The sequence below is a fragment of the Podarcis gaigeae genome, assembly GCF_964106915.1.
Source record: "Podarcis gaigeae genome assembly, chromosome: 1".
NCBI classification, from domain to species: Eukaryota; Metazoa; Chordata; class Lepidosauria; order Squamata; family Lacertidae; genus Podarcis; species Podarcis gaigeae.
The window spans coordinates 109300741-109316962 of NC_139678.1; the positions used below are offsets into that span (position 1 = coordinate 109300741).

General features: G+C 43.5%; 1 protein-coding gene across 4 annotated transcripts in view; it reads left to right on the plus strand.

Moving 5' to 3' along the window:
* The window catches only part of CSRNP3 (cysteine and serine rich nuclear protein 3), an 84064-nt gene extending 69546 nt beyond the window's left edge, over window positions 1-14518 (plus strand). For all 4 annotated transcript variants that reach the window (XM_083708720.1, XM_083708722.1, XM_083708723.1 and 1 more), the window contains 3 exons: window positions 1292-1551; window positions 5559-5855; window positions 6993-14518. In XM_083708720.1, the coding sequence (XP_083564846.1) occupies window positions 1292-1551; window positions 5559-5855; window positions 6993-8048 (1613 nt within the window). In that variant the 3' untranslated portion in view covers window positions 8049-14518. The remainder of the gene's footprint in view (window positions 1-1291; window positions 1552-5558; window positions 5856-6992) is intronic.
* Window positions 14519-16222: the final 1704 nt, after the last annotated feature.

A 16222-nucleotide genomic window follows, 5' to 3' on the forward strand; every position in this document is an offset into this window, starting at 1 on the left:
GCAGGTTGGCAATGCCTCCTTTCACTGGGACCTGACGGAAACCAGGACTGGCAGGATTTTCACTTCCGGTGGGCAAGCGTTGGCTCCCTTTGCCAGCTTGGAAATCTGGCTCCTGTTAAATTGGTCAATGGCAGACAGGTTTGGAGAGCAGGTGCCCCCAGGAGGAAATAGGCTTTCCTTAAGGTCCACTCCCAGGGTATTTAAGTCTTCCTGTCCTAACTCCCGGCACCTGGTTCCTAGAGACAGTATGGGAAGAAGAACCTCCATGTTGTTGTTACCTCTGAGATGGCTGGCTATATAGTTAGAGGTTCTAGGCCTCTATTCTGCTTTATATAAAAATAAGCAGTTAGGTTTGTCTCGTAAGAGAAGCAGTGCCTGCTTTTACTGGAACACCTTTGAATGTCTTTTGCAACACCTTTGTTGTTTTCGCATTGTTCCACAGTTAAGATAGGAAATTGAGATTGGAAACAAATTAAAGTTGCTCTGGAAAGTGCAATGAACATTGATGGAACTGCACTGCAGCAAAACTTTTAACAGCAACATTGACTACCACCTGATTAAATGACCAAGGAGTCCTAAGAGTTTTAGCTGAGTAATCCATTAACCCTGCCTAAATAGGCACATGAGAAAGCAGTTCAAAAACAAACCAAAACCAAGCAACCCCCAATATTCTTTTGTTGTGATGTGTGAATTCAACATGTCACATCAGGTATTGTCTTTGAACAGGCAGTTCCTGTTTTCACACGGAATGAAAGCCTTTTTGAAAATGTCAGTTTTGTATTAAGGATTGCTAAAAATAACTTAAGATGGCTATAAATCTGCTTCCCCGTTGATTGGGGGGAAGGGGTAGTTTGTTAGCCTTTCAGAATGTTTTTGATCTGTTAACAAAACTAATGAATTGACTAAATGTGGCAGTAGCACTATATGCTAATAACAATAATGAAAATGAATGAAAATAAGTTGAATGCCGAATTAAGCATGTATGCTGATATGGGAGGGAGAGAGAAGGAAACTGGCAACAGGCCAGCTTCTCCACCCAATTAACTGCACAGAGCGAGGAAGGCCGAGAATTGGAATAACTCCCTCTCCCCACATGGGAAATTGGTTGTGTGTGTGGAGGCACACACAACTTGCACTCATGCCAGCTCCCACCACCAGCACTCCTTCCTCACCCCTGATTCCCCCAGGCAGAGGTGCTCAGCACCAGCTGGCCTGGGGAACCCACTGCTGAGAATTTGTGAAATGGTGAGAACGGTTTTCATTCTAAGCTGGTCACCTTCTTTCTTTGCAGCATCATCGATTCTGAAAAGAGAGAAGCGGAAGAGGACGAAGAATGTTCATTTTAACTGCGTTACCGTGTACTACTTCACACGGAGGCAAGGGTTCACGAGTGTCCCCAGCCAGGGAGGAAGCACCCTGGGCATGTCCACACGTCACAACAGTGTGCGCCAGTACACACTGGGGGAATTTGCGATGGAGCAAGAGAGGCTTCACCGAGAGATGTTGAGAGAGCATCTCAGGGAGGAGAAACTGAATTCTTTAAAGCTCAAGGTAAGGACAAGGCTAGCGAACTGCATTGCCTCTCTACTGTGTGGGCAAGAAGCAGGAAACAGAGGAATTGCTACACTTACATGCTTGGCAAGATTGCGTCTCCGCTTCTAACATGGCTGCACGTCAATTGCCCCAAGGAAGCTGGCATCTTCCCTGTTTCCCACATTAACTCATCAGATTTGTAATAGGCTTCCACCTGAGCTCTTTAAGGCGACAGCTTCCTTCCTGCTATGCAGATACGATGGCAATTCATTTTCCCCCATCAAAGTTCTCACTTTGATCAAAATTTAAATATGGTTAGCCAAATTGCTTAGTGTGGATTGTTCTGCACAAGAGATTTTGGCTGGTTATTTTAAGAAAGCGCTGCTTTGTGTTAGGAATCGGGGTAATGTGGGATGAGGCTGCCGGATAAAATATTGGAACCCATTTTATATGTGTTCTGTATGGTATCTACTTGCAGGAGACTCTGACTGAAGCATGTCCTGCACCAATCTGTTTATGTGTTCCTTCTCATGCCCAGTCAGAGCTTACAGGTACTGGACACACCTGGCGTTCAGAGAGATGATGCTACTGACTGTCTCTGCAAAATTTTGTGTCTCATATTGTTTGTCTGGGACTTGAACAATCTCTTATTTTTTATGGTCCCAGGCTACTGGCAAATACACACACATGAAGACAAGTCACCAAACATGGCCAGTGGGCCATATTGGACTCGCATCGTCTGCTTAAGTGCCACAGAGGCACTCCAGATTGAGCAGGTGGTTGCAGCAGTATTTAAGGCACTCAGTTTGGCTGATTTGAAAGCAGATCACATCCAGATCAGAGTCAAAACTTACTGCAAATTCGTCCCTCAACTCTGTCCTTGTGAAGGGGAGTGGGCAAAGCAGATCACATCCCACATGTCTTGGGATCGCGCTGGCAGTGTTAGGAACAAAGCAGATGAGAAATGGGTTATTACAAGATGATGGTGGCAGTGGTGATATGTACATGGCTTCCCATCAATGCTCTAGACAGCTTAAAAAGCAAAAGCAAAAACGACACTATACAAAATTAAAAAATACAAAAGGAAATAATTAGCACAGATGAAAATAACAACTTAAAAACCTTCGTTCTAGTGAAGATGGAGAAAAACAGGTTTTATGCAGCTCTGCTTAAAACAAACAAATGAGTAAGAGTACAAAATGTATTTTGGTGGAGAACCTGGAGCCCTCCAAATGTCATTGGGCTCCAAGCAGCATCAGTCCCAGCCAGAATGGTGAACTGCTAAGGGTGATGGAGTCCAGCAACATTTGCCCACCCCACTCATTATTTAAAACCACATTTGAAACAGGAAAGGCCTATGGTTGATTTTTAAAGCACATAAGTGCACAGTCCCTGGTCAGCTGCAGGTTGTTTGAGAGCTCCTCCTGCTGGCCACTTGGAAAGAGAGCAGCACATTGGTTCATTTTGTGTCAAAAATATTTTTACACGTTTCAAGAGTCTCAGGGCGAGCTGTACAGTAGAAGTGGATGCTGTTGCACAGCTTAGTTATTCTGTTTAGTCTGTGGCTCTGCAGAATCAAATAAGCTATGGCAGAGCATGCAGTTACATGTGGGGCCTGCAATAAACATTTGCAGTATGAAGTGCTCCTGTTATGGACATTCCACCTCCACCTCTCATCAACAGTCAGTCAGCATTCCATGCCCACTGAGCATGCTCTGTCTTCATTGGGTTCTTTCTCAGGGTTCCCTTCCTACTTAGTGGTTTTCTTTTTTCTAAAGATTAGTAGAATTTCTGCAAACCTTGGGGTTCTCAAGAGTACTCCTGTGTGCAGATGGTGTTGTTTTGCCTACTATCTCTGAGGTCTCAGGCTATGTAGGGCTGAAAACAAATATGTAGCAGAAGGTGTATTAATATGCAGTCTTAATATTTTTGGGGGGAGGGGTTCCTATGCAGATTAGTTTAAATTTGCATAGGAAAATTTTCTGCTGCTATAGAGCAGCTGTAGGGAGCCTCCAGTCACAGGCAAAATTATGCCTGTCGATTTGGCCTCCAAGGTTGTTGCCCACAAAGCATGCCCACCTGTCCCACAACCAGTGTCACACACAATGGCAGGTGTGGGGCAGCTGCGAACGTGGCCTCAAAGGGACAATCGGCAGCCTAAAGTTTATTTGCAAATGGGGGTCCCTATCACACTGACAGGAAGCCACACTGGGCTTGTCCGCACTAGACAGTTCCTGGTGGGAGAACTCCCTAGCGCAGCTTGGAGGGCTTATTTGCTCAGTTCCAAAGCAGTTTGCATTCAAGCCACTTTCTCAAATGAAGGACGAAAGCTCCATTCCCAGGGGTGCAAAACTGAGCATGCTCCATTGCAGGCACACTCCCAGCGCCAATCAGTTGTACCTGCCGACCAGCTACCAGTGGTTACATTGATGCTCTTGGATTGAAAGGCGATTGTCAAAATTGGCCTGTGAAGGGTTGGGGAATTAAGGACCTTTACCACCAGACAGATCCAATTTAACATGCTTATTTTGCTTGTATTCCGTCAACAAAGCTTTGAACCTGCTAAGCTTCCCTAACGTCATATTTGCAATTGGCATCCGTTCCTTGCTACAAAGGAACTCGTGAAGCAGGAACATTTTCTGCCCCACATCACTGATTTCTTCATTCGTGGCACAATTCAGGTCTCAGAGGACCTTTGCAGTATGTCATAGATAAGGCAAAACAAGATGGCTACTACTGCAGTAGCAAAGCTGGAGATTAACATTAGGTTTAGGATCAATTCCATTAGAATGGAAGGTTTCTGAAAGTGCAGCCTTATTGGAGTTCACTGATTGGGTCTGCGTTGCTCCGGGAGAGGAGGAAGTCAAATGACACCGAGGTTGGTTCAAAGAAAGAGTTTATTCTGCTCTCCGGATAGCAGAAGGCACTTGTGTGGTGAGTCCACAGGAGGTCCAAAGAAATCAGAGATTATACGCAGTATATATATCCTCCAGGCACCCTCTCCCTCCTTCCCCAGGAATCCAACCACGTCAGCCTATGTACGCAGGTTGACATCACACATGTTTTTGCTCTGGTATTCTTAACCATAAAAGGGTATTCCTTCCTGTACTTCTGACCATAAAAGGATCTTCCTCTTCCTACTCTTATCTTGGAGGAAGAGGTCGTCATCTCTGAGAACACGCTCTGGCGTTGTTCCCAGACTTTTGTGCATCTTTTGTGGTCAGGACATAAGATAAGGCACAGACATGTCTTCTCTGTTCTACTGGTACAGTCAGGGTCATCCCTTGCTGTGACTGATAAAGGAGAGAGTTTGTTTATACAGCTGTGTCCTTGTTATGCATTTGCTCAACAGCTCAAGTTTTATGCATTTTAGAGTGCTCTCTTGGAGAAACAAGAAGGGGGGGGGGGTTGAGTCAGTTTTAAACTGACTGCACAGAAACCCATTCCTTCAAAAGTAAAGTGCCCTGCCACTTAAATTGTTGCCAATACTCCCATGTGCCTTTCTTTTCCCTCTTTTGCATGACAAATTTGATGCTTTCCATCATGGATTGTCTGTAGCCTCACCTAGGAAAAGTGGCTGGTACTAGGAGTTAGGGATGCTAAAAGCTGCTGCCAGTTCAGATAGATAATACTGGGGTAGAAGGATGAATGGCCTCACACTATATAGGGCAGTGCCATACATAACAGTAAGCAGTACTGGAACAAGCCAGCCCACTTCCATGCCAGGAGCTCCTTAGTTGAAAGCAGTGCTCCCCCCCCCCCCAAAAAAAAAATGTTTAGGCATACTCTCATTTTCCTACTCATATTGAAATACTGCCCCTCAATGAGGCCAAACTTAGATTCATAACATGTTTAGGGGTATGTGTCCCGTCCCCCCCAGAAAAAAGCACTGGTTGAAAGCCATGTTCATATAGCCTTTCATGATAAAAACAGGGTTTGTTGCCCTTGTTAACTGTTTTCAAGCTGAGAATGGCTCTTCTTCTCAATGAATCCCCCACATGCTCTTTCATGGCTCTGTGTTGCAGATGACTAAGAACGGCACCGTGGAGTCTGAGGAAGCAAACACTTTGACACTGGACGACATTTCCGACGACGATATAGATCTAGATAACACAGAAGTAGACGAGTACTTCTTTCTACAGCCTCTGCCAACAAAAAAGCGAAGGGCACTCCTGAGAGCCTCCGGGGTCAAGAAGATTGACGTAGAAGAAAAACACGAGCTGCGAGCCATTCGCCTGTCAAGGGAGGACTGCGGCTGTGACTGTCGAGTCTTTTGTGACCCAGAAACGTGTACCTGCAGCCTTGCAGGCATAAAATGCCAGGTGAGAACTGAACTCAGGTACAGTCTTAAAGGGGCCGGGGGGGACGAGAAGAAGCCAAAGTATAATTACAGGTATTTGTTTTTTTAAAAACCCAGTGGCATCCTGCCCCCACCATTCAAATATTCCTAATGTATTTTTCATACTTCCCCCAGTGGTAGGAAATTCTAGGAATCTCTTTATAATGCCTATCTCAGTATGCAACAGCAACTACGCTGTTGGGAGGCCAGGTGAGTGGCAGCACCCACCTATTCATTTGCTACAGGGGAGCAGCGTAAATAAGGTTCTCATAAGTCATGGCTTCTGATAATGAGTCCTAAGCCTGGTTAAGCGTAACCATGGTTGACAGCTATGGTAACATAACAGTTGAGATCATTTGGGTCCAGCAGAGTGGGGACGGGGGACTCATGCTCTAGAAAAGAGTATAAAACTCCCACGGACAAATCTTGATAGCTTTCCTATTAGCAAGCAATCAGCAGTTTTACATTTACGTTGCCCTTGGTGTCCTTTAAGGGATGCGGGTGGCGCTGTGGGATAAACCACAGAGCCTAGGACTTGCCAGTCAGAAGTTTGGCAGTTCGAATCCCCACGGCGGGGTGAGCTCCCATCGCTCAGTCCCTGCTCCTGCCAACCTAGCAGTTCCAAAGCACCTCAAAGTGCAAGTAGATAAAAAGGTACCGCTCTGGCGGGAAGGTAAACGGCGTTTCCGTGCGCTGCTCTGGTTTGCCAGAAGCGGCTTAGTCATGCTGGCCACGTGACCCAGAAGCTGTATGCCGGCTCCCTCGGCCAATAAAGCAAGATGAGCGCCGCAACACCAGAGTCAGTCCTGACTGGACCCTAATGGTCAGGGGTCCCTTTACCTTTGGTGTCTTTTATGGAGCAACCAATTTTGAGATTCTCCCTTTCCAGTGTCCCCCTGCTCTGGATTTATTTCCGCAAGATGCAATATTCTGGACTGGGCATTTTAAAATTAATGTAAATCATTTATTTTCTGTATCACCCCTTTGACCATATATCTGAGGCAGCTTTCCTGAATATAGCTCCTGGCTTTTACTGCCAATTTCTAGCTTGGCAAGGTTCTGCAGCTCTAGAGTTCCTCCTTCCCAGACCCTTAGTTAATCCATGGTCTCTTTCCTAAAGGTGGATCGTATGTCTTTCCCATGTGGTTGCACTAAAGAAGGATGTAGCAATACGGCAGGTAGAATTGAATTTAACCCCATCCGCGTTCGGACTCACTTTTTGCACACTATAATGAAACTTGAATTGGAGAAGAGCAGAGAGCAGCAAGTCTCTGCGCTGAACGGTTGCCACGGCGAGATAAGCGCTCACAGCAGCTCTATGGGCCCCGCAGCCCACCCACTAGAATATTCCGTCCCGGATAACTTTGAGATTGAAGCAGAATCTCGGGCCGGCGTGATGCACTTGCAGTCGGCCGATGACTTGGACTGCCCAGGAGAGGAGGAGGAGGAAGAGGAGGAGGAAGACGCTAGCAGCTTTTGTAGCGGGGTTACAGATTCCAGCACCCAGAGTTTAGCACCCAGTGAAACAGATGAAGATGAGGAAGAGGAGGAAGATGACGATGAGGATGACGACGAGGAAAAGGTGGATGACTTTGTGGAAGGCTTGGGTGCTCATGGCGACATGGTGCAAGCTCTTCCTTCGGTCCTCTGCTACTCCGACAGCACCGCCATGCACGAGAGTCACTCCAAGGCTTCCTCCTACTATGGCAACTCCTCAGCGCTTTATTACCAAATAGAGAACCACAGCCCTGGCACTCCTAGCCAGATGCGTGAGGCTTACTCTGAAAGGGATACAGTTAAGAATGGTAATCTTTCTCTGGTGCCTTATAATCCAGCTTCAGAACAGTTTGTGGACTACACACGGCAATCAGAGGAAAGTTATAGCGGCTCGCTTTATCCTCCTTCAAACCCGTCTGTCATAGTTTGCTGCTCGTCTTCGGAGAGCGACGGCACTGTTCCGTGTAGTAGCCTATATGCTGAGCATAGGCCAAGACACTCCCAAGTGGACTTTCCCTCATACTTGAAAAGTCCTTCTCAAGATGGATTTGTTTCTGCTTTGAATGGCGGCACTCACCTCCCAGAGCATCCCGCTGAGAATTCGCTCAGCCTCTCAGAAAAGAGCAGACTGCATGAAGAGTGTATCAAATCACCTGTCATGGAAACGGTACCTGTTTAAATTATTTTAGGACGGAATCCCTATATTTAACTGCACTCTGTTTTAATTCCCTGGAACCAATCTCTCCCCCCTCTTAGCAATAGAGGTAAGGGGACAAGACTGTGGTTAGTGTTTTGAATATTTCTTCTGGTTTAGGCCATTGCACAAAAGCAGTTCATGTAAAAAGTTAAAATTTAAAAACGGGGGGGGGGGGGGGAATCAAATGGTCTTTTGATAGAAAATACCTAGATTAAATAATAATAATAATAAATAGTCGCCTACCTGTTAAACTACGTGAAGCTGGCCTATCGAGACTCAAAGCTTCCCTTTGTATTATCAGACCAGTACAAGATAATGAAAATTTTACTTTGGAAACGTCATGTTTAGAGTACAAAATTGTCACACATATTTGAAGAGATGGTGACTTTTTAAATGTAGATGTGATTACTGTACAAAAAAAACCGCCCCTGAATTGTTTGGTAATGTATATTTTATTTATTGTAGCTTAGTACTCATGTCTTGATAAAAAATGAACAGCATGTTCTTTGGAGCTGAACATTTGAGCAGCACAGCACAGCCACTTCAAATTTCATAAGGAAAATTATATAAATATTTTGTGACCACATCTGAAGCTGACATTGAATTATGTTCTTTGAAGTGCCCTAGCCTCTAGTCATACTTGTAAGCTAGGGGGCAGTCCAGGAAGTACCACTGCTAGGCATGATTCGCTCGTTTCAGCAACGCGGGTGGGGCGTTCCTGCCCCATCTCTATAAAATGAATGAAGGGTGTGCACAAGCTCCACCTTCTGAACTGCACTCATAGGCATCTATATTTGCTAGGAAGGTGAAATATAGGACAATCCTCTGGTTTTTGGTTTTAACTGGCACCAACATCCCTTGAAAATAAAGGAAGCTGGGCACAAGTCACCAAAAGTTAGTTGTGACTGGTTCATGCGTTTATTTTCTTTTGGGCATTTCATTTGTTGCTCAGTTTTCTACCCAAAAGCTACGTAAGGAAATGAACACTATTAAATACATGCAGAATCTAGCTGCTCTTCACATCTTCCTGCGCTCCCCTTCCCAGAGGCACAGGTGTGTTTTTTTGCCATTGGACCTATGATGTAACATATATTATCATAGTAGTACAACCACTGCTTCTTTAGTAGTATGTACCATAGGGACGGGACCTCCAGTGACACCCCACCCCCCACCCAAAAATAAACCCCCAGAGAGACTTTAATTTCTTACATTTTTTAGGTTTACAGGTTGGAGCACATGGTTCTCCCCTTACCCATTTTATTCTCTCAGTAATCCTGTAAGGTATTTTAAAGACAGGCACCTAGTTGATTTTGTGACTGACCCACTCTAACCACTACACAACACCACCCTTGCTCTCCATTAGCCCCATGTACATAGACTCCCCATTACCTACAGTGGCCACATGAACATGTCAGATTGTCACTGTTTTGGGGTGGGATTCAATCACACACCAGGGTGCACAGTCGTAATTGTTGACAGGTTTCATGCAACAACCTGCCCTCCAAACATCAGCCCTTTTTGCAGTAAGGAAAGTGTGGGATAACACTGTTATCTAACCTCTGCACAAGCCTATCAGAATGAATGTTTATTTAAAAAGCCAATGCTTACTAATCACCCCGCAAACAAATCAGGATGAATGCTCAAATTAACAGGCCATCTGGATTGCTATGGTTATTAGAAAACTAGCCTGATGAACCAGTGAAATCAACGGGACCTCATCTTCAATTCTTTCAGTAGAATTTAGTTGCAACTACCTTTCGGTGCATTGTGTGCCTCATGTTCACTTTCAGGATGAAAACTCTGGCTCTTTGTTGCCCTGCAAATATACAGCTAACTAATGCACTTTAGGGCCTCCCCTTACTTGTGGAGGCTATGGAAAGTCTTCAAGGTATGCTAGATGGTAGGTTTTTAAATTTTATTTTACTTTTAAGTCATATAGGCAAAAATTAGGGGGGGACGATCCATGTTTTCTCTAGCCAATTTCTGAATATATGAGTAAGTCACTGGTAAGAGGAGTCTTTGTGTTGAGAAAGCAACTGCATTGTAAATAGAAGACAGACAGGGTTCTAGGGGCATTGAGCCATTCACTCCAATGTGACTTAAGATTTCACCTATGGTACTGTAGCAATATTTTAAAGGCCTGATCCAAAAGGAGGTTGAAATCAACAGGAATATGTCCGCAGTTGCTGGTGTTCAGTTAAAGGACTCAAGCCTTTGTTTTCTGCTATTTATGCTCCAGCCAAGGCTACTGTGGACTCTGCCTTCTCCATTTACATCTGTGGAGGAAGCGGGTGTGTGTATGCAAAGAAATGGGAGTCTGGAGACGTGAACTCCGCTGAAGTGAACTGGGGATCCTTGCAGGCAGCAGAGCACTGTGTGCACACCACAGAAATCCCTAATCAGGTGGCTGCTAATAGAAAAGATTGTTTTTAAGATTTCTTATTCAATAGTGAGAACAATGCCTATGAGTGTAACCTAGGACTACAAAAGTCCAACATCTGTCTTTCCCACTTAACAGCCAAGTCAAGAGTTTTACCATATCCACAGATAATATAAAACTCTACTTTTTGGGAAAGGGCAATTTAATAAGGCCATCCACACATAATCCTTTCGTCTACAGGGGCAATTTTAAATTTAAAGCCTTGAGCACCGCCTATCTAAAAAATACATCACTTCCTGTTCTGTTTGGATAATTCAGTTCTTTTAAAAAGGGACTTGAGGAAGCACCTTTGTGCGCCGGGTGAACACAAACCCTTACTGGGCAAACACTGTGATAAAAAGACTCAGCTGAACTTACTGCTACAGTATTTTGCATTTAAGTAACATTTAAAATTGATATCCATATCCAGTTTCGATCAAGATTATACCTATTATGTAGAAATACCCTGTGCAGCCATGCACACATTTTGCTCCCTGCTGTAGACTTAAGGGTACTGTCTTAAATCAGCCTTTCTAAATTGGCTGTAAATGTTTGCCTTTAAGCACTTGCTCCTGGGGAGGGTGACACGGCCCTTCTGTCAATCAGCTCATGCTCCAAGGGGGCAAACGCCATAGTTGTATGAAGCGTCAATCTTCTTTAATAGTTTTATTCACTATTTTACCAGCCTGCATAATTCAAGCAGCCAGATCAATGTCTGCCACGCAGCAAGGCCCAGAGTCACTTGGATGTTAGCAAGGAGTCAAACTTCCTTCCCATGTGAAGCTCTCTCACATTCTACAGCACCACAGATTTGTTCGAATCTCCACCCACCCCCAAAAATCCAATTTCTTTTTGCCATATGGAGCACAATGCATGGGAGATGTTGGAATGAACTCCCGTGGCTCACACAAGTGCTGTACTTCCTGTATTGTTAGCCCTTGGTTTGATATCTGTGAGCCTTATGTGCCAAATGGCTTGTTGTGACTAAATGACAAATAACAGTGAATGTGTTTTGTACAAGTTTTGCATGTTCTGCTTTAGTTTTCGTGATGGCTTTCTAGGCCATACAGATAATGAAGATGATCTTGCTGAGTTTACATGCATTGATGCACATTAGTTTTAGGTACCAGTCAGCAAGTTGGAACACAGCATTCCCATTGGAAACAGACATTGTCGTACCTATTTCTGTCTAATAACAAATCACCCCGCACATTAATTTTAGCAGGCCAGAAGGGAAACAACTGGGAGCACTTTCCTGGCCAATTAAGTCTCACTTGCATGCTGTGTTATTGATCTTTAAAGATGGGCAGAGCAGATTGATTTGGCTCCAGGATTTTATTTTATTTTTTAATACAGCCAGGAGTGTTCTTTCCTGAAGTCTTCCAGTCTGCCTGCTGTTCTCAGTTACAGTAATCCAGTGCATCCCAAAGTCACCAAAAGATTTTATTTTTTTTACCCCAGACACCAGATAGAGCACATGGAGAAATAGCCTCTACTGAAATGATTGCAAGGAAACAATCATGCCATAGAATATAGGGCTTTTCTACATCAAGCCCCATGCACAGATGGATGAAACGTGAGATGGAACAAGCATGCTGGATCCCATTTTTCTTCACGTAGCATCCTTCTGGGAATGGGACCCAGTGTGAAAGGGACAGGATGCTCTTACTTGATCAAGATACTCAGTTTACATTATAAGGGGATGCTCTTAAAATTTTCAGGAAATTCCCAATGTGCTAGATAAATTTATTTTTGCCCTCAATTATTTCCCTTTCTCCCCCTCCCCATTAATTTCCACAGGAAAATAGAACCATGTTTAAAACATGACTACAAGGATGTGGGATAATATGGAACACAACACACAAGTTTGCAACTAACCTAAACTGAATTAATCTTGTTCGACACAAGTAGATGAACCCTAGTGGGAATGGGAGATGCACAAATCCTATGGCACAGTCAAGTGCTTTCTGTTCATATAGATGCATATCCTGATCAAAATAGATAATGCAACTCTCGAAGATTATGTTTATACATATCCCTATTTGCTAGAGAATGTAATACGAAGGAGGAGGGAGTAAGGTGCCAAATATTACATTAGCAAGCAGGAGGGCTTCCCTGCAAGACCGAAAGCTTAGTTTCATTGTAAGGAATATACGTAGTTCCGAAATAGATATGCTGCAGCTCTTAGGATCACCTGCCAACACCTGAGCAACACTGTGTCCCCTGCTGCTAGTGTAAAGGACTAGCATGCCTCAACCTGTTAAGTCTTTTAGGAATAAGCATAGGCTCTAGCCCCAACTCTTGTAAGTTGCTATGGAAGACAATACCATCAGTAATAACTGAAAAAGGAGGGAGGGGATATGGAAAGGGGAACAGAACCAATGTGGTCTACTTACCCACCTGCAAAGGAGCATGCCTCATCTACGGCAGTGCAAGCTATTCCTTGAGCTGTCTGTTAAGAAAACCGTAGGGTTGGAGTGGCAGTCCATCAAAATTCCATTTAGGAAATTTTATTTGCGATGCATGGTGAAAATAGCCTTTCCTCACTGCCCCCCAAAACCTTAACTATGTAGATTTAATGGGGTGTTTTCACTTTTTTCCTCTGAGGGTAGGTACCTAGGTGACCTGAAACTCATTTGTTTACAGCCAAAAGAAATATTAATATAGGAGCATGAATTTAAAGCTTTTACTATTTCATACCTATTGATTCAGATGACTACCATATTCACCTCATCCATGCAAAGTAATTCATTCATTCAGTAATTCTTCATTCAGTGGACTAAGTTACAGGTGTTTGGAAAAAGACTTGGGGTGGAGTTGGTAAAAATAACACATGCAAAGTACCTTAGTTACTAGAAATTTGATAAGACATAAATAGTAAAGAAAAATCCCTTCCTCTCCCAACAGCCTGGAACTCACCATAATGAAACTGAACTGCTCTTTCTTTCTTTCATTTACCTGCTTTGCTATTAAGGTTTTCAAAAAGGAAAGCATTGTGTGGACAGGTGTGACCCAGCACTTTATTAGAGTGATGCAGCTTATACTGATTCACACTGTGTATACCTTACGTAAGAAAACTCACCCAATGAGGAATCTCTTTGCTTTGGACAATTATTAGCTCTGCATGACTTACCCTATCTACTGCCCCTTCTTTTTTCTTTCTCAATTGCCACTGATATATGGAAAGAAAAACACAAAGTTCATCTGTAACTCTGATCTGGAATGTTCTCAAGAATTAAAGTAAATAGTGTATACAGCCATGGGTCCAATGGTATCTCCAATTCAGGAAAAACAAAAAATCAGAACTCGTGCTTTAAGATGTAGAAGTAGATTCTCATAGCTGCTTGAAAATTGTAAATAACCGTAATGCTGCTTTAACTTAACACATTTGAGGGTAGATACACATGATTATCTTTTTATGAGGGTGGTTTTTAATCACCATGGATGGGTCTCTCAACTTAGCCATTGTAGACAGAAGCTACACACCACCACCCAAAGCCTCTCACTGGTGGTTAGTGTTATGCAAGGTAGCTTTGGCTCAGCTACTGTGGGCCCCTCTTCTGACCAGGTCACTTGCTCCCAGTTTTCTGTTCCTCAGGCATTCTTCCAAGACGTTTATGGCAAGAGAATAGAATGTTAATGTAAAACTCAAAACCCATAATTGGCATTATTCCCTCCATGTGTTGATTTAATTTTGCTTTATAAGTTGCAACTTCACAAATACCAAAAGGGTAATGTAGGCAACAAAAACATTTGACAAAACTTAACCTGGACCTTATGCTGTAATCTTTTATTTTAACTGTATCTTGTATTTATATTTTCAGTATTTATGATGAATGACATGTAATTTGATGTATTTATTGTGGCTTATTTCTGCAATGTATATATTACAAAATAAGCATTTATAAGTCTTAAAATTAGGTTATTTTTTTTCTTAGTGGCACTCGTATTATGCTGTATTTTTACTATATATTGTACAATATATATTTATTGTCTATTTGTTTGCAACAAAGTAAATCAGGTTTCTACGTTACATCTATTACTGCCTCTTTTGTACTGGGTAAGGGGTATCTTAATCGTTTAAAGTTTAATACTGTTTTTATTTCTTTTCATGGTACAGAAGATAAATTTTGAGAAAACAATTATTACAACAGTAAACAACAAATAACCTGTCCTGATAAAATTACAAACTATTCATGCGTACATTCTTCTCTGCCTGGGAGCTACTACTTTGGAAATCTGCAAAACTAATGAGGACTTACCCAGATGCACCCATTCAAAAGGCCACATAGCACTTTTATCCTGAGTGGTACAAACCCAGCATTAGGGGTAGGCCAACCTGTCTTGTATAGTCTACCATCTTGGTTTTCCTAGAATCCCTATGGCCTACTGATACATTTTAAAATTTCCAAAGCAAGAGTATATTATTCAAGATCTCTTAACTGTAGAGCTTAACTATCCATGACAGGGAATTCTGAAAACAAGCAAAGTGTCTTTCCTGGATCAGATCCAAAATACTTTTATTTTTTGCTCCATAAGACACACTTTTTTCCTCCTAAAAAGTAAGGGGAAATGTCTGTGCGTCTTATGGAGTAAATGCCTATGGACGGTGGCGGGATCCCGCTGCAGTCGTGAGCGGAGAATCCATGGCTCCCCTTCCTTCCCGGTTTGCTTACACCCGTGTAAGCGGCTGCTGTCCAGCTTTGCTGCTTTAAAGCGAGCCGCGGAGGAGGGAGGGAGGGACAGGCTCTCCTTCCCTCCCTCCTCCCGGGCTCAGCTCGCTTTAAAGCAGCAAAGCGGGAGAGGAGCCGCTTACATGAGAGGAGGCTTCTGGGGTTCCCGTGTCGGGTTTGTCCAGGGGTGTGCTGCCTCCCCGCTCGTCGCTCCTTGAGCGCGCACGCTAAAGAAACATACAGCTCCTGTCCCTCTCACTCTCACTCTGATATACCAGTAGCTTATTAAATAGTTTAGTACAACATTTGATTGAGAATATTCCCCCCCCCGTTTTCCTCCTCTAAAAACTAGGTGTGTCTTATGGTGTGAAAAATACTGTAGTTCAAATTCTTTTGCAAGAGTCCTAGCAATCAGCAGCCACTGGTAGGCCACAATGAATTGACTAATTTAACCTTTGTTGTATTCCACATGACATTGGGGAAGGGCTTTGAGGCGCTAAGCATGAAAAACATCATTCTTCCCAGCCCTGCAATTCCTACTTTTTTTCTTTCAGAAGTAAACTTTTTTTTTTATCATGGGACTTTCAATATGACTTCTGCCCCAGTAAAAGTTGCGTTCCCACTGGTAACCCAGCCAGCTACACTTTGCTGCTCCCCACCTCTTCATTCCAGTTTCCTCTACATCACTCTCCTATGCATCTTCTGCTAGTCTTCCAACAGCAGAATCAACAACAGGAGAAGCCTGCAGTTTAAACAGTGGTGTGGAAAAACAGTACCTTTCTGGGGGCAGGTTAGCTCTTAAAGTCACAGAGGTGTTGGCAAGGTCTAAGAGGAGAGCCCTATTTTCAAGGGGCTGAGAGGAGCTGTAATTTAAAAGATACGGAGATGCAAAGGACTAGGATTTGGGAGTAGGGATAGGGCTGAGAGAGAACTGGGGCAGGTTGCTTCTATTTATCACCACCTGCCCTTGGTGAGGCTTGTTTGACAATGAGAAATCCAGCCTTTAGAGTTATCTGCCCAGCCATGTGCAATACCCTGCTAACAAGAGATTCAGCAGGCGCCTT